The sequence below is a fragment of the Pseudopipra pipra genome, chromosome W (assembly GCF_036250125.1).
Source record: "Pseudopipra pipra isolate bDixPip1 chromosome W, bDixPip1.hap1, whole genome shotgun sequence".
NCBI lineage: Eukaryota > Metazoa > Chordata > Aves > Passeriformes > Pipridae > Pseudopipra > Pseudopipra pipra.
The window spans coordinates 57547979-57566083 of record NC_087580.1 but is presented as its reverse complement, the minus strand read 5'-3'; the positions used below and the strand labels follow the sequence as shown (position 1 = coordinate 57566083).

General features: G+C 44.7%; 1 protein-coding gene across 2 annotated transcripts in view; it reads right to left on the bottom strand.

Annotated features, from left to right (window-relative positions):
- Window positions 1–250: 250 nt before the first annotated feature.
- The window catches only part of LOC135405142 (protein FAM219A-like), a 185125-nt gene continuing 167270 nt past the window's right edge, over window positions 251–18105 (bottom strand). The window contains exons 3-6 of one of the 2 annotated variants that reach the window (XM_064639853.1): window positions 13858–13960; window positions 8152–8232; window positions 7712–7766; window positions 251–722 (exon numbers count right to left, since the gene is read on the bottom strand). In XM_064639853.1, the coding sequence (XP_064495923.1) occupies window positions 633–722; window positions 7712–7766; window positions 8152–8232; window positions 13858–13960 (329 nt within the window). In that variant the 3' untranslated portion in view covers window positions 251–632. Of the gene's footprint in view, window positions 723–6314; window positions 6503–7711; window positions 7767–8151; window positions 8233–13857; window positions 13961–18105 lie in introns of those variants that run through there. The other variant, XM_064639854.1, reaches the window with a different exon arrangement.

Sequence of the window (18105 nt, the reverse complement as noted above, 5' to 3'; positions counted from 1 at the left end):
CTAAGGGGAAGGCATGGGAAAGTGTTCATTTTAAGGTGCTTTTCACCTCTAGGAGAACATGGCATCCTTGTCACTTCCTTTCAAGGCTTTCCTGTGTGAGGGATTGTTCCAGATCTTGAACCACATCTCATCAGACAAACCCACATCTGTTACAGAGCCACACAAACCCTGAAGCAAGGCCAGCAACTCAGCATAGAGGAAAAGGTTGTGACTTGGGATTACCTACAGAAGATTAATGCCAGACTAACCAGGTGCAGGTTTCTCACAGGGGCTGGCATCTGTATTTTAAGTCCTTGTTGCATTCCTAAGTTCCTTAACTTCATTAGCAGGGGATGGTGCTGTTGTGCCACCAAATCTTCTCACACATTCTCTGTGGCATCATGCAGACTGAGAAGTCAATTGTGCAAGAGCCAGCTGCCAAATGTGTGGGAAACACATCCTTGCCAAACATCTGCCCACAAAGTTGTTTAATCTCTTTATTAATCTCCACTCTGCAGCCTTCTGGCACATGTAAGCAACATCAGAAGATAGTAAAGAGAGGGAAAGCAGAGTTGTGCTGCTTTTCTTTGTAGTACTTTGAAAATACATGCAAAACTTCTAATAGTATGCTTTTTTGCATCTTGCTTGCAGAGCTATCCTGTCACAATGGTGTCTGCCACACACTTGGCAACATCCATGCAGGGTGGTGGTAGCATCTTGAGAAGGCAACTTTCTGCCCTGTGCTGCAGAAGGGAATGGATATCAAGAGGGGATATGACTTGACTGAGGTTAGAGCAAACATGTAGTATGTGCCAACAGCAGCAAGGGACCCCAGATTTCATTTCTGTGCTGTAACAGTTCAACAGACTCTCAGCAGTAGCATTTGGCTGCAGTGCCAGATCAGGAACACGGTGTTTCTGGTGTGTACATCTGAAAGTGAGCTTTGCTCCCCGATGGTATCAGCATAGATTAACTTGGACAACTGGGATCTGCCCTAGGCCAAGACAGCACTTGGCAACCTTTCTAGTTACTGCTTGTTTTTCTTTTCCTGTCATTCCATCTGGTGCTAAGCTGAGTCCTTCCTTTCTTCAAAAGCATCTTCATGTTTATGTTGAGTCACATACAGGGCACTGTACTTTTCAAGCCTCCTGCATGCCATTGTACAGTTCGCAGGCCAACCTAAGGACAGACTCTGCATGGAGAGGAAAGGATTCTGCTCAGGATTGCAGATCAATGTGTCAGCCAGCATACAGCTGAGCAGAGCAGGTGCCTCCTTTTGAGAAAGAAGCCAGAGCCAAACCAGAAGCAGTTGAGTCCATTCTGTCTGTGGGGGAGCAGAGCATCCTGAAGTCCCTTTTGAAATCCATGCAGCAGGCTTGACTGTCTGCTTTTGCAGTTGCAAGGCATTTGCAGGCAAGACAGCCAGAAAAGAACAGCAAGACCAATGGCCAAGCATACGTGTTGGGGATAGACATGCAGCAATGTCAGACATGATCCAGTGGCTCTTCCAAGTATTGGCTTCAAGATATGTTTGGTAAGACATTAAATGAACCTTTAGGGATGGTCACCTGGACATCAGTTTTCTTTCAGCCAAAGGTTATTATAAAACAGACTAGACCATTCTATCTAGTGACCTTCTTCAACACTAGGAGGATATTCCCCCTCACACTGACGTCTGGAAATAGAGAGTTTGCAGACTGACTGCAGACATAGACTTGAGTGCTGAGATGCTAGAGTCCAAAGTCAGCTCACATTAAAGGGCAAAATTAACATCTGATAAAAGGAAGAAATTTCCTTAAACTTGGGTAATTTGGTGACTAAAATTACATGAAATCCTAACAAAAAGCCAGTCTGGCTTTAGAGACATCAAACACAAATTCCTTTTGTGGAGGCACCAGCATCAATATAAGGAAACTACCCTATTTGCATGGTAATTTAGGTGGATAGTGGTACAGCCTTTCATACTCTGTTGTGCTTCTCCCCTTCTGTACACTTTGGACTGAAAATGAGGCCTGAGAAGATCATCTGGTTTGGTGCAAAGACTGGAACAAGGAATGATTTGCTTCATTGCAAGTAAACTGCAGTTAGGAGAGTGCCCAGCAGCTCTGCAGATTTTATGGCTTTATAATGTTGTGACAGCCAGGGTCCATGCTCTTTGCTTTTGCCTTCTCTGGGCCATGGCAGCAGAGACTGGTTTAAGGAGAGAAGTGCCAGAATGGCCATGTATCTATACACCTGGGAAGTCACCACAGCATAACCTCCAACAAGAGCACAAGGAAAAACTGGCTGAAACAAAGATCTCAACACAAGACCAGTAGGGAGAGTCAGCCCAATCAATCTGCAGTTAAAACATACCGCCAGACCGTCAATCATATTCCATAACAAGCCAACAAACTTGCCCTATGGTCATAACCTGCTTAAGGGACTATGATTCAAAAGGATTAGTATTCAATTTTCTATGACCGAACCTTGACCCACAAGTTGGTTAAGCTGGGTAAAGTCTGACAGCAGCTTGGGGGGTAGTTCTGTTGAGACTGATGGGACCCCCACAGATTGGGCTTATGTTGCCTTGCAGGTCAGGGGCAAGTGTGTGCTGCCGCCATGGGGCTCTGTGCTGGTTGCAACCCAGAAGGCGTTGAGCAGATGGAGACGTATACCAATACCAGACCCTAAAGAGGGTGATGGTCTACAGTAGCCTCTTCCTTACCAAATTTGACTCTAAATTTTTACCGAACATGACTTTAACATGGTGGGAATCCTGTTGATGAGATCTCATTCACATCAGTACTAAGACAGATGGATGGGCCACCTCTAACACAGAAAAGGGACACATGCATGCCCGTTTTGTATCAGAAATAGCGTGACCAGCAGAACTAGGGAAGTGATTCTTCCCCTGTACTCGGCACTGGTGAGGCCACACCTCAAGTACTATGTCCAGTTCTGGGTCCCTCAATTCAGGAAGGACATTGAGATGCTGGAGCACGTCCAGAGAAGGGCAATGAAGCTGGTGAAGGGTCTGGAGTGCATGTCCTATGAGGAGCAGCTGAGGGAGCTGGGGTTATTTAACCTGGAGAAAGGGAGGCTCAGGGGAGACCTTATCACTCTCTACAACTACCTGAAAGGAGGTTGTAACCAGGTGGGGGTTGTACTCTTCTCCCAGGCAACAAGCAATAGGACAAGAGGACATAGTCTTAAGCTGTGCCAGGGGAGGTTTAGGTTGGACATTAGAAAGAATTTCTTCACAGAAAGGGTGATTAGATATTGGAATGGGCTGCCCACGGAGATGGTGGAGTCACTATCCCTGGAAGTGCTTAAGGAAAGACTGGACGTGGCACTTACTGCCATGGTCTAGTTGACATGGTGGTGTTCAGTCATAGGTTGGACTTGATGATCTCAGAGGTCTTTTCCAACCTAATTGATTCTGTGATTCTGTGCATGTTCAATAAATAGCCACATGTGCATTGTCTTAATCCATTCAGCCTTCTTGATAATGACCCTATACAGGTAACTACTTTTCCCCACCCTTTCTACTTTATTCCCCTAATAAAATATATGAACACAAAGCATAGAGAGGAGAAGCCAAAAAATTGCCATTTTATGGTCCTGTACTGTCATGCCAAACCACCTATTTGTGCAACCAATTCCTTCTGTGTGCAGTGGAAAACACTTGGCTTGTGCTTTGGTCTGTATTTGGAGGAAGCACTGGGTGTAGTTAACATTTAAGTTCATCTCCCTCTTTCCCAGGGACCCTAAAGTGTTGTTCTGGAAGCAGCTGCACATCACACAATGCAAAGGGCTGAGGGCAGTTGCAGGGTTGGGGAATGCCTCAGAGCATATGGCAGGCAAAAACCAGCAATAGGGGCAATAAAAAGACTTGGTCGTGGTGCCATGGGGCAGTGATTATCCCGGAAGGTCTGTTCTTCAGAGGGGAGGTGTTAGCCCTGGGAGATACAGTCTCAGCAAGCTTCATTCTGTCTTTGACTGAACATACCTGTGGGACCTGCAGTCTCCCAAGGCTGATGCAGGAAAACAGATGCCTCGTTGCTCTAGCAGGCACACTAAAATGCTCCGATTTCCTGAGCAAGGGCTATGGGAAAGACTAAGCATGTGCAGCCCATGTGGAAGGCACAGAGGTTGACCCAGAAGGATAAATGAGATGAAGGTGTTGCATGGTACCAATTCTGAACTGAAAAGTCCTGCTTTAGAAGAGTTAACATTTAAAGAGACTTAGTTATGTCCTATAGGATTTGGTTTGACCATGGGGTTTATGTTAGGTTTTGACTACATTCTCCATTAAAAAAAAAGACTCCTTAAGGAATGCTTTTTCCCTTTTATCTTTTCTCCCTACACAGTGTTCTTAGAGCTCTTCCTCCCCCCCCTCAAGTTGCTAACCTCACACCTGAGCTAGCACTGGAGAGGAAATCAGGCACACAAATGAGGAAGTGAAGACTTGGAGACCTGATGCTTTGTGCTTCTTTAGGGAAATTTTGGAAATATTCCCTCTCAGCATTACCAGGCAATGAGAAGGGGAGAGGAATTAAATTGAGAAATACTCTCTTCCTAGAAGAGCTGTCAAGTTAACCAGCACTTCTGCATGAGGAAGCAGGGATGCTCAGTAAATAGCACCACTCAAGTCCTCTTTCTATGGTCTGGAGCCAGGGTGGCAGTGCCCTGTTTTAGGGAGGAGGGGCAAACACAGCTTTAATGGTTGCCCATAGCCAGCCAGTGAATAATAAAGCCCAGGAGTCCTGTGTGACCTTGCACTGCACAGAGTGAAGACTCAATGTTATATCCTCCTAATCATGAAGAGGACTTGTTAAAGACTCATTTCACTACGTGAAGATTTCAGATGGAGATCTGTCCTTTGGAGTGGAGCTCAGGCTCTGTCTTGCAACTCAGAGGAATTCTGATGGAAAGCTCAGAATTGCCCTTGCTTTCTCCTTTTCCCAGGCTCCAAAGCAAGCACTGACACAAGGCAGGTGGACCTTCCTCCTGGCAGAGCAGGTAAACACACAGTTGTGCCTGTGGCAAAGGATTTAATCTCTGAGAGAAATGCCAGCCCATCTGTCACCCAGTCCTGCGTATGCTGAAGCCAGCAGTGTAAGACCTGCCAGGGACATGACATGTTTCTAATTCCAGAAATAATTTTGCATTCAAAAGAATCTGCTGGTGAACTGGCAATTCAGTCCAGTCACCTAATGAAATGCCAAATGAACACAACTGCTCCTGATGTGGGACATCTCCAACACTGACCAAGCCTGATTCACAAGTGGGCAGACAGGATAAGCAGTAGTTTCCTCTCATGTTTTTTTTTAAGCTGAAGCTGTTCATAATCCTGCTGCTGCTGAGCCCCCCCTAAAGTCTGACACCACCACAGAGACGCCTTCAGCGTTAACAAATCTCTCCCATGGGCACCAAGAGACGCAGTGTCGAGAGAATATCAACAGCCAAGCTCTGTAAAAATGTGCTTTTTTCAACAAGCTTTTCTGGCACTGACGTTCAGACTGAACAGTTCTAGTTCTGTCTTGTGTCTTAGCTGAACAAACTTTAAGATTTCTGAAAGCAGATGGGTCTCACAAGAATGAAGTATAGGCTGAAATCAGTATACACAACTGGACTGAACTCAGGAGTATGGTATTCTCAGGTAAGGACTAAATCCCTGAAGAGCATGGATAGACTGCAGATTGAATCTGATGTGTTTGGTGATAATTTAATGTGGAGCTAAGGATAGATTGCATTGGATATGTGACACAACAGCTCTAACTAGTACTGACTCATAGTGAAATGTTGCCTATTTGTCCTCTTCACAAGTGAATGAATTGTGTCATGCTAGTCCTGGCTATCTTTAGCATAAGAAAGGATGCCCTGCTCTGTTTCTATTCCTGTGTCCCAGCTATGGTATAATTATGGTTATGCAAATGAATCAGATTTAGTGAATCAATTAAGAACTGACCTTCTGGTACAGGTAAAACCCCCTGACACCTCAGACTCACCCCTGATCTTGTAGATGGATTGGTTTCAGTGGGCAGGAGTAACTACAGCTCCATCTGATCCTTCCCATTCTAGAACAGACACCTTACAAAACATCTCCAGTGCCTACACAAACCAAGGAGGCATCTCTGGACCCTCCTGTGTTTGCTCTCCAGACCAGTCAGTTCTGCCAGGCACTGCCTGGCACTTAGAGCAACTTCTCTTTTGTTTAACCATAGTTTAAAATAACTTATTAACCAATCATAAAATTAATATTTTGGTTTCTCATGGCTCCATGAACACAAAGAGATGCATGTCCTACCATAGGAGGAAGCAATGGCTGATAAGTTTTACAGTTATAGTGGAAAGCACTGATCAGAGCCTGCCAGCCTCACTACTGGATGTGACAGGTGGTGGAGGACGTGGCTTGGCAACACATGCAAGTAGGGTTGACCGATTTAGGGGGGATTAGGTCGAGGTCCTCGTCATCTGGGATCTCATCTAACCGGTACCCATCCTTTAGCAGCTGGATATTCAAGTCTTGGTTGATCTGCTACAGACAAAGAGACAAACAGTCAAACACTTGAGACTTCTTTCTTCTGATAGTTGAAAGAGGAAAGAAGTCCCTTATTCTGGAATATATTTTCCTATCATTAGCAGTTGTCTCATCAATGAAAGAGTCCCAGTTTGTGACCACAGGTGAGGGCTGCCTTCTATTGTTTAAACTTCTTTCACAATAGGAATATCTAGAGTGAGATATTCCAGAGTAGCAAGTCGATACAGTATTTTATTCTTGAATAATCTTTCCATGAAGATGAGTCCTCATTTAAAGTAATGTAATAATAATGATAATAAACCAACTGGCAGGTGGCCAGTCCCTCCTTTCAGGCTGGGGCACTATAGCAGTTGAAAGGTGGTAAAGCTTCTTGGTTTTTTATAATCTCAAATTCAAGTGCTGTCTACCCAGATCTGGATGAACAACACTTCATCAGGGCCCAGAGATGGCCCAGATCATCTGATCTGGTTCCTGCTCTTGGCTGTTTCTCAGCGTTTCAGAAGTATTTTGCCCAAGGAAGGGATACAAAGGGGAAGAGTTCCCAGTAGCTTGTGTGCATAATGGTTGTTCAGCATCCTGGATGCAAAATCAGATCCTGCAGAAGCAGTAGCTGGAGTCCGAACAACTAATTCACAAGAGATCTTGGGAATATATTCAGAAAGAATGCAAAGAGATTAACAAGCCTGAGCTTCCCTGCCTTTTCTCTTTGAAAGGGCAAGAGTTCATATCTGCAAGTCCTCCCTAGAATTTCTGGTGCTTCAAGTAAACATGCACTGGGTGACCCTGACCCCCCCAAGAACTGGAAATCACAGCACACCCTCAGATCTTTTATTTGTGTCCTTGGCAAGCATACAGTTGCTGAACTGCTGTGACAGACGAGTTGATGCATTTGCACCACATGAGCCAACACTGCATGACTGAGCAGAACTGGGAAAAGCTTGAGTGAAGTCAAAGGTATTTGTGAAAACAGCCGATGGGCAGATCTGTGTCTGTGCCATGGAAGTATGGTGAAGGAGCCAACTGGATTACCAGGAAAGACAGAAACATGACACAGTTTCTGTCATGGTCCCTTCCAGGCTCACAAAGGCTACACCACTGGTAAATTCCTTGTGGAGCTGTTTCTGGCAGCACAAGGACACTAAGTTGTTTCTGGCTGCTCGACTATTAGCATTCATGGCAAGGATGGAAGGAAAGAGTATAACTCACCTCAGCCGATGAGTATCCTGAGGAGGAATATCTGGACATGTCAAAGTCATCATCACTGCAGGGAATGACAATATACAGCAACAAAAGAAACAACAGTTAGAGAGACCTGTATTCCCTGGTTAACCCTATCTTTCTTGTGCCGTGAAGCTGTACTTCATCCACAGAGAAATTACATCAAGGGAGTCTGGAGAGCAACTTTCATCTGTGACCCTGAGACCTTTCCATCAAAGTGCTCTTTATTCACATCTCTTTTCTACTCGTTTACACACACAGACTTGTTACGGCATATGCTGAAGGGCACAGCAAGGAAGAGTGCGAGTGGCCTGCAAGAGCAGTCTCAGCAGGAATTAGCTTCAGTGCTGCACTATGGCATGAAAACTTGCTTGCACCATAATATACGTATATGTATATATATAAAATCTTATTAACCCTTTGCATACCTGTCCGTATCCAGGGCTACCAGTGGCTTTTCATCTGGACTCTGATCTAATGACGAATAGCCCTTATTGGGAACGACGAGCCTGAAATAATTAAATGCTGTCCATTAACCACACAGTAAAGCTCAGTACCACACATAGTCTAGAGCAAAGCCATATGATAGTTGGTTTTCCCTGTTTCACTTCCTTGTAAGTCTTCCCTTATTGGTGAAGACATTTAAATGGGTGCAATTCAGAGGAAGCGGGCTGTGTCTCTGGGTAGTTCAGAGCAGTTTCACAAGGATGAACACTGGACATGCATTGAGAACACACTCCTCCCTGAAAGGAAAAACAATTGGGACACTCCACACTTCATTCTGGTGAACCTGATCACTAGCACTGCTTGTTGTATCAGACTTTTCATTTTTGTATTTCTTTTTTTTCCTCTAGCAATGAGTACATGACACTAGCAACAAATAAATGGGAGAAGGAGGCTAGGGGAAGGCAGTGGCTGGGTGCTCCTACTATTCTTCTATTGGAAATCAGAGATTTGGTCTTTCTGCATGAGCTCCTACACAGCCCCCACAACACAGCACTTCTGAGTTCTCACTCCTAAATTTAGAAATATAAGGAATATGAGCTGGTGGGTGCAGCATAAGAGTCCAGTCAGACTAGAACTTTTAAAATTCTATTATTTTATAGACTTTCACTTCATCAGAAGTATTACAAAGGCTGATGATGACTTTGCACCTTTAATTGCCTCAGAGAGTTTGTGTGTTGGAATACAGACTTCAGAGCTTTTACAATAAGGAAAATACATTAATTCAGTGGTATCCACTTCACAACAGAGTTCTTCCATCCACAAAACTGAACAAGAGTAAACAAAACACTACCAGGGGATCTAGGAGAAGAGCACTTTGTGGTGCTATTTAACCAATTAAAAAATCACTACATCTTTTTCTTGAGAAATGTCTTTTTTCCTAATAACACAGAACTTAAATTTTTCTGCAACACACAAAAACTGTGATAATGTCTTTGCCCTGATCTAAACCTTTCCCTTGCATTCTGATTGTCCTTATGTTTGCTTCCCACTGTTCTTGTGTGCTGGTTTAAAGGTAAACCAGCAGGGGAAATGAACTCAACTCAAAAGAGAGATTATAAATCAGAATAACAATTTAATAAAATAATACAATAAGTATAATTATACAGACAAACAATTGGTTTTAACCCACAAAACCCAAATGTATAACCCAGCACCCTGGGGCATGAACACAGTGGTGTTCATTGGGCCCCCTGAGTCCAAAGTAAAAGGAGAGGGGAAAACCTGTTGGTGAGAGTGCTGTTGCAGTCTGGTCGAGGGTGGTGGTTGCAGTCCGGTTGAAAAGTGGTGGTTGCAGTCCAGTCGAGAGTGGTGGTCTGCAGTCTGGTTGAGAGTGGTGGTCTGCAGTCTTCCTCTGAATCCCACGAGTGGTTAAAAAAGTTCCAAGACTCCAAGATTATATATTCTCCAGTTCAGGCAGGAATGCCCAGTACTTCCCTCAGGGCGGGGAGTTCCACAATGGGTGTGAGAACAGGGGGGCACCCTCCTATCTCGCAGGTCTCTTAACACCTAGTTTATAGCCTGAGGAGTCAGGCTGCTCTGGGCAGAGGGTGTAAATAGTCTATTGATAACAGTTTCTGGGAAATGGCATGGAAGGCTATAGAATACACAGTTTTGGGTTACACCCATACAGTGATGAACTGGACCCAGCTGTTCTAACTAGGACACCTTGGAACAAAACCAATTGCAGTCAGAGCTGCTTTCTTCTGCAGGTGTCCTAGTATGAGCTTCTTGTCTTAGTGGTTTTGATCACTTAACATGAAATATGTTATGACAAAATCTGAGTTTAGGTTATCCTCAGAGCAGGCTACAACATCTGTCTGTGCAGAAGTGGTGTAGATGGTGTTGTGGGCTCTGCCTGTGCTCAGAGTATGAGAAATAAATAATCTGGTTTTATTATAAGCAAATTAATTTAGTGGAAAACAGAAGGGGGTGGGATTTTCTTTTTTTCATTTAATTTCAAGGGTTTTCTAGGCATATTGTGAAAGCTGTAAGGTGGAAGGTCCTGTCTGGGCCTGATGCCTGGGAATAGGGAAAAGTATGAAAATAAAAATGTACCCTCTGCCGCATGGTTGGCCTTTGTGTGCGGAGAGACCCCTCTGTACAATATACAGGGGGGTACATCATGAATCAATCAAGAGGGAGGATAATACCCCCTCCTGAGTCCGAGAAATTACCTTTTAAGGTAAAATAGCTGACACTCACTGAATATGTAACAGCTTATGTAACCAAGAGAATACAAAAAGGCATGTTTTTCAAACGGCGGGGTGCTTTCTAGGTCCGTGTGACTTAGGATTGCACCCAGCGCTGCAATAAAGAACTTCTTGCTGCATTTTTCCTTGTCCTGCAGGTATTTTTGCCGTTTTCTTAAATTGGAAGCAAGGATTTTTCCTACAAGAGTGAGTGTGCCAGTATCACTCCAACCTTGTTCACATATTATTTGCTCTTAGGGAGACTGAGTGTGTTATGAATTCAGAACCTTTTACCTCTAAGGCTGTGCCCCTGCCCCAGGAGGAGATTGAATAGTGAAAGCAACCTGGTGCTAGAGGCTGGATGTCAGAAATTCATATAGATAATACAGAAGAACAGAAGCCTTGGGAAAGGAGGAGAAGGTGAAATAGAGACTAGGAGAGGCAATGCAGTTTGCCTGAATGAAGGAAAACATTTGATGAGGAGAAAAGCAGAACTGTTATAAAAGTGGAAATGGCTTTAGCTTATTCTCCTCTTGCAGAGACCAGAGGAAGCCAACAGTTTAGACTTTTAAGAACTACCATAACCTGACTGTTTTGCAGTGTATCCCACTGGAATATCTCCCATTGTACTGCAGCCATTATCTTGTGAAAAGAAGTTGCTTGAACAAGCTTGTGGCATTTCTGCCTTCTTGGGGTTGCCCTGTTTATGGCAAGACAGACAAAACCATTCTGAGGTATTACTAGGGCTGTGCTTGTGGTGCTGCTTGGCTCTCAGAAAGCCAAGGGAGCTGGGAGATGAAGAGACATGGGGCCAGTGAGACCCTGTGCCAGACACCTCCCAGCTATATGGGAACAATGGCTACATCTTCTATTAAAGCAATGGCTGCAAACCTGTTTTGCAGATCCCAAGGGACAGTTCTAAAAGCTGTGTGAAAAATAACTAAGAAAAGCAAGTCTACTGCCAGCAGGGTCCACTTGGCTGTGGAGGCATCCACATGTCCTCTGAACAGTGCTCAAGTGTACACAAATGGACTGAACTGGCTGTTCAAAAGCTTTTGTTGACGGTGCCACTGCTCAGTTCTTCCCCACCCAAATCACTCTTCTTTTCATCAGCATCTCAGAAACAGCAGCCTTTCCAAGCAGAAGTCATTAATTTTACAATAGGCACCTGTACTTCCTTACCATCTTCCTCCACTAATTTCAGTGTTTCTAAAATTCTCAAGCAGGAAATCTTCTACCATTCCTCTTGGGAAACTAGCATTCAGCCTATTGCCAAAAGAAACCAATTGTCATAGGTTTTCTTGTTTGTAAAAAAGAAAAAAAAGCCCTGCTTGGAATTTTTTTCCCTTTACCACTTTGAAAGAAAGCTGTTGAGCGAGGGAGGGGGAAGGATGGCTAGAGCGAACATACACACAAAAGGACTGGCTAATGGTCCCGCATCCAAGCTAATTGGCCTCAGAAGACTGTGGGGGGGAGGTGAGTGTTTTTCCTCGGGAGACGGCACTTTTGACTTTTGCCCAGACTCAGGGAAGGGAGTGGTGTGGAGAGGGGTGTTTCTGGGTTCATGTTTTTGGCAGGGGGACTGGCTTCTTCTGGCCCCGAGGGAGGTCCCAGTTCGCCTCTGATTCCTCACGTCCTGCTCTGCCCACTGGCTGGACTTGCCTCGGATTTATCGGAAAGCCGGTGCCATCTGCGGAGGAACCTTTGAGGGGAAAGGCTGCCCCTCCCCTCCTCCTTCCCCGTGTTGGCAGCAGTTTGCACCCATCGACTAAAACGGGTATCCCAGCCAGAGCCAGCCTTCGACAGCAAGGAGTTTGTGTCCATTGACGAGGAAGAGGAGTTTCCAGTCACAGCCAGTGACAGCGTGAGTCAACAGGAAGACTACCTTCTCCCCTTCTCCTTTCCCCTTCGGTTGGGGGGGGGTGGTGGGTCCCATCCGGGTGCCTCCCGCGCACTGGGGCCACCGGCAGCGGCTGCCAGAGCCCAACAGCGCCCCCTGCCGACCATCGGAGAGCAACAGCAGCTTCCGCCCCTCCAAATATCTAGCAGCGCCCCCTGCTGGTCGTGGTTAGAATTGCGCTGAAAGATGAACTGGTTTTGGTGGGAATTTGGGTGCTGGATTGTTGTTTGGTTTTTTTGTTCTTTTGTTGTGTTACCTATACATACATATTCTTTAATATAGGGTTGTTATTTTTTTTCTTTCTCCACATTTCCTCGACTGGAGCCCCTTAATTTTGGATTTGCAATTGCTCAGAGGGAGGAGCTTGGTCTTCCTTATAACTTGCCCTCCTTAGTAAACACGTTTCTCCCGTTAAACTGAGACACCAATTTTTTCCAGCTTGTATTCAGAAGACAAAGAGAAGCATGGAAAAGCCAGCTGAGAGCATCTGCTCAATTTCTTGATGCCACTAAGGATCTGGCTTCTTTATATGGTCTCAACAACCAAACAGAGCAGTGAACAGTGCAGCGTGTTCCAACAACATCACAGGGGCTTACAAATAAAACTTGACAAAGACCTGGCATGATTTATGACTACTATTGTGGGGTTTGGGAATTAATGAATTAACAGAGCGGCTCTGACCTGCAGTTCCTGTTCTACTTAATATACGGTTATTCAGGGAACTTTATCATTCATCAGTAAACACCTAGAAATCATGCAGATTCTGCTGTTGTTCTAAATGAGGTTCTCCACTAAAAACTGCCACCTTTCTAGTAGCATGCAAAGCATGCAATCCAGTGGACTCAGGGGGCCTCCTCCCTCCTGAATGCAGGTAAATGGTGTACTGAAGCTTGCATGGAAATAGTAGAAACACTGTAAGTATTTAGCCAATAACATCCTTTTTTACAGTGGTTTGTGGTACTGTCTGATACTGTCATACAGAGATGTGCCAAAGCAGCTCCAGCAAAGTATGACCATGCTGTTCCAAGTGAGGAGGAGGTATATAGCAAAGCATACTGAGATGGATTGTCACAAGCCTTTGTTAAATCAATCAGTATGAGAAGGGGTCATCATCAAAAAGGAACAGGGGAAATACTGTAATAAAAGCAGCCAAAGTAGAACTAAGCTCTAAACCAGTTTGCATTACATGAAGCAGTATCATACACTCTCCTGCTGTCAGGATTAGGTGTTATGTGAGGCTACCCAGAACATGCAAGACAACCATATCGAACCCCTAATTTCAACCAAGCTGGACTGCCTCTGCCTGCCTTCAGGCTGCACTGTCACCAGTCCTGATCCCAGATGTCCCTGCATGTCCCCAGGGGATGGGATGCAACACAGCACAGAGCATTTGGGCCTGCCAGCTCTGGTAAGGGCAGACGCTGCTCTCATAGTGTGTTTGGCAGTAGGCAAATAGCAATGAACATCATCCTTGCCCATCCTAAGGTCATTAGGGATTGCAGCTTAGAGCACAGATGAGTGCTTTTCCAGTCCTTTACCTTGTTCGTGCCATCACGTTGTTCTTCTTGGGCTGCTGATTAACTGGGCTTCCCATGTTGCCGTTCTTCAGGGATCCCTTCTGAACCAACTCCCTCTGCTTCTCTGCATATGGGATATAAAGGGGAAAAGCAGAATTAATAGCAAAGGACATGAGCTCTCCATCTCTCAGTAAAGGACACTTCAAAGGCTGGATGAGTTGTGTCCCATTGCCTCCAAGGTCACCAAGGGCTAAAGCTAACTGTGGAGTAATTGATAGGGTTAAAAGTTAAAGGAGAATAAGAATTACAGAGGACAACTAACTGCTGCCTCTTGGATGGAACATGGTCACAATGGCCCACAAAGGTTCCCTAAACACGTGTTACAGAGGATGCAATGGAGAGGGGAGTAATGTGAATACACTGTAGCCTCCCTCCACAAACATCCTGCAGGAAGGGGAACATGGTGACACTTTGTCTGTGCCGTATCTGTCCACCAAGGAAGATAGATGCCAAGGACAACTACCCAATTAAGTATTAATGACTAGAGTCACTCAAACTCCACTTAAACCTAAAGAAATAGTATAAAAGGAAGTTGGAAATGCGGAGAAATTGGAGGAAGATTTCCACCGAAACTGCTGGGATCAGCTGACAGGCCGAACCTGTCTTCCCCCCCTGTCCAGGGACACCTGTTGGGTGAGAAACTTATGCTATGCACACTGAATACTGCTTTTAAGGACTAGAGCTTGCTTTTGCTCCAGAATAGAAGATTGTTTTGTTTTAGAGTTTGTACTTGTGCTTACTTTATAGTCTTATTAGATTGCTTTAAATATGTTTTTGCATTTAGACACTATCACCAACTACCACAAATCTTTTAACTTGTCACGATTTGTATTAATAAAGAGTGTTATTCCATAAACTGTTAGAGTGAGTCCTTAATAAGGTGCTGACAAGTGGGAAGACCTGCTGCGGGGTCTCCCTTGCGCTGTTGCACGGCAGTCTCCAATCTTGTGAATCTGTCCGGTGAAGAGTTACCTTTGGGAGAAGGAATACCTGACAGACTGGATTGGACAGACATGGTTTTATTTTCCTTGGAGAACTAACAAACAAATAAATCTCTGTGGGTCAAGAAAATCTCCCCTCTCTAAGGGTCAGGTGAATCCCTCCCCCCTTTCATGTGACACTAACATACCCTGACTCACAGCATCTTATTGACAACACACACTAAGATGGTCATAGAGCTTCTTGATGAGAACCAGTTGGGGCAGAGGAAGGGCAGAGATTTTGCCTCTGTCTGCACCTGGTTGCTGCATGGACTCTAAGACTTTGCTTTGTGCTGGGCAAGGAGATTTATCCTTTTTCTCCTCCTACTGAGGCTACCACTGAGGGGCCCAGTGGGGGTAGAAGAGTGTCCCCATCAAAGCATCATCACCATTTAGTGTTAGCCCAGCCTACCTTGACACCAGGCCTGAGTTATTACAGTTTCCCTGGATGGCAACTCAACAGACTAACACACCCCCACAACAGAAAATGTTGTTGACCCTGCTTCTATTCCTAGCAACCTGTGATGTCCCCTGTGTATCTTTCTCTTTTATCTCACATTGATTCTTGGGAGTTTGCTTTCTTTATAAAAAAAAAAAAGTGAAACATTTTGCAGGTGTATTTTTAAATAGTATATTGTTTGCTTAAATTTTCAAATTTTCAGAGCTTGTTCTACTTGCTGCTGAAATGTACCTTAAAACTTGGACAGTACATTGAGCTTTCTTTGTGTATTCAGTGCAAGAGGGGATTTAAATTAACTTCTCATTTGGGAGAGACTATTTCTCTTAATAACTTCTCACCGCAGATTCACATATAGAATTCAGATCCAAAAGCTAAGCCTTTTTCAGGTATGCAGTGTTTGTGCTGTATTAATACATTCCTGCCTTCAGTAGGAGCCCATGTATGATGGGTTATCATATAAACTGATATTCAATTTTCTGGTTCAAAGTCCTTCCTTGTTTCTTGTGGGAAATCAATTGGATTGAGTTAGCAATTAGCCACAAAAGTTGAGCTAACTGCCCCAATCTCATCCTGCAATGCCAGGCAAGGCTTGTAGGGAAAAGCCAAGCATGGGGCCAGTAAGGCAAGAAAGGGCCTAGTTACAAACATTCTCCAGTGTGAGAAAATGTTGGGAACTATTTTTGTGCCATGCTCGAATAATAGGGATTTACGGGATTGCTGGCTGGGGAAACTGAATAGTGAATTTGTTTTCCTTCTGCTTCTCCTGTGGTGTGTGAAATGTGCTGATATATTTTATTTTGTCTTGTGGATTTTATTTCCTTTGTAGAGAAAAGCACCTTTTCCCACTTGTCTTGGGAAAGTAGCATGCCTACCAGGATGTGTAAGTGCAAGATGGGCCAACTCTCTCCTTTCCACACAGGTAAGAGCAGGGGAAGACATGCCCAAGGCCACCTTTTTTGAGGATCAAATAAACATCAGAGATGCCTAGAGCATCCCAAAACAATTTAAGTGCAGTAGGAGCATCCATGCCAGTGTCCCCAGCCAAATATCTTAGGTAGGAATCAACAGTTCAGCTTCCTCTTGGATGCTATGAATCCTGAGTCCCTGGTAGCCAAAAAGTGAGGGCTAGCAGGAGGAATGGAAGTCTACCTGTACTGGGTTTGCACGGCAAGGTTTTGTTAGTGGAGGGGCTACAGGGGTGGCTTCTCTGAGAAAATTCTCCCATGTCCAACAGAGCCAATGCCACCTGGCTCCAAGATGGACTGGCTGCTGGCCAAGACTGAGCCAATTAGTAAGGGCAGTAACACCTCTGTGATAACATATTTAGGAAGGGAAAAAGTTATTGTGCAGAAGTAATTGCATCCAGAGAAGAGAGGAGTGAGAATATGTGAGAGGAACAATTTTGCAGACACCAAGGACAGTGGAGAAGGAGGGGAAGAAGGTACTCCAGATGCCAGAGCTGAGATTCCCCTGCAGCCTGTAGTGAAGCCCATGGTGAAGCAGGCTGTTCCCCTGCAGCCCATTGGGGTCCACAGGGGTGCAGAGATCCACCTGCAGCCCATGGAGGAGACGCACACCAGAGCAGGTGGATGCCCGAAAGAAGGCTGTTGACCCCATGGGAAGTCCGTGCTGGAATAGGCTCCTGGCAGGACTGTCTTCTGGGAGAGGGACCGTACGCTGGAGCAGGGGAAAGACTCCTATCCCTGAAGAGGAAGCAGTAGCAGAAACAACATGTGATGAACTGACCATAACCCCCCTTCCCTGTCTCCTTGCACCGCTGGGGGGAGGAGGTAGAGAATCGGGAATAAAGTTCAGTCCTGAAAGGAGGGCTTGTTTTACTTCTCATTAACCTACTCTGATTTTGATTGGTAATAAATTAAATTATTTTCCCAAGTCGGGTTTGTTTTCTTTGAGATGGTAATTGGTGGGTGACCCTCCCTGTCCTTATCTCAACTCATGAGCCTTTTGTTATATTTTCTCTCTGTGCTGGTTTAAAGGTAAACCAGCAGGGGAAATGAACTCAACTCAAAAGAGAGATTATAAGTCAGAATAACAATTTAATAAAATAATACAATAAATACAATTATACTGATGCCTTAAGCCTCTAATGTTTTTTTTTTTTATTTTTCTAATATTTGTAAGAATTGTAAGTTTTATAAGTAAGTTTTAAAAGCAGCAACCTTCCCCCCCCTTGTCCCTTGTTCCTTTCCCTTTCTCCAGCACCCTTGTTTATACATTCCCTAACCCTCTTACCCCATTCTATGCTCCCCATATCAATCCTGCTTCTGAATACAGCAGAAGTGTTTAGTCTTTTGTCAAGGCAAGGCCTAGACAGTTGACAGAACAGCATATCAGGGCCTAAACCACAGAATACGGTCAAAAATTAGGTAACTATGTACCCTTTGTGCTCTGAAGATGGTGAAGATGATGAAGTAAAAGACCCCAGACCCATTTCTCAGGGGGTGGACCCGGGGCGGACCAGAGGAAGGGCCGCAGGGTGGGCACATCTGGGATTGGATGGATGGTATTATAAAATGTAACCTCTCAGGCACGGCCTGCGCGCGCGTCGTGTAACATCTTAGCCTTGGCAAATAAACCCTTTCTTATCTCACCCCTAATTAACTGCTCCTGGAGATTTTTTCAGCACCAAAATACACCGGCAACAATACAGACAAACAATTGGTTTTAACCCACAAAACCCAGATATATAACCCAGCACCCTGGGGCATGAACACAGTGGTGTTCATTGGACCCTCTGAGTCCAAAGGA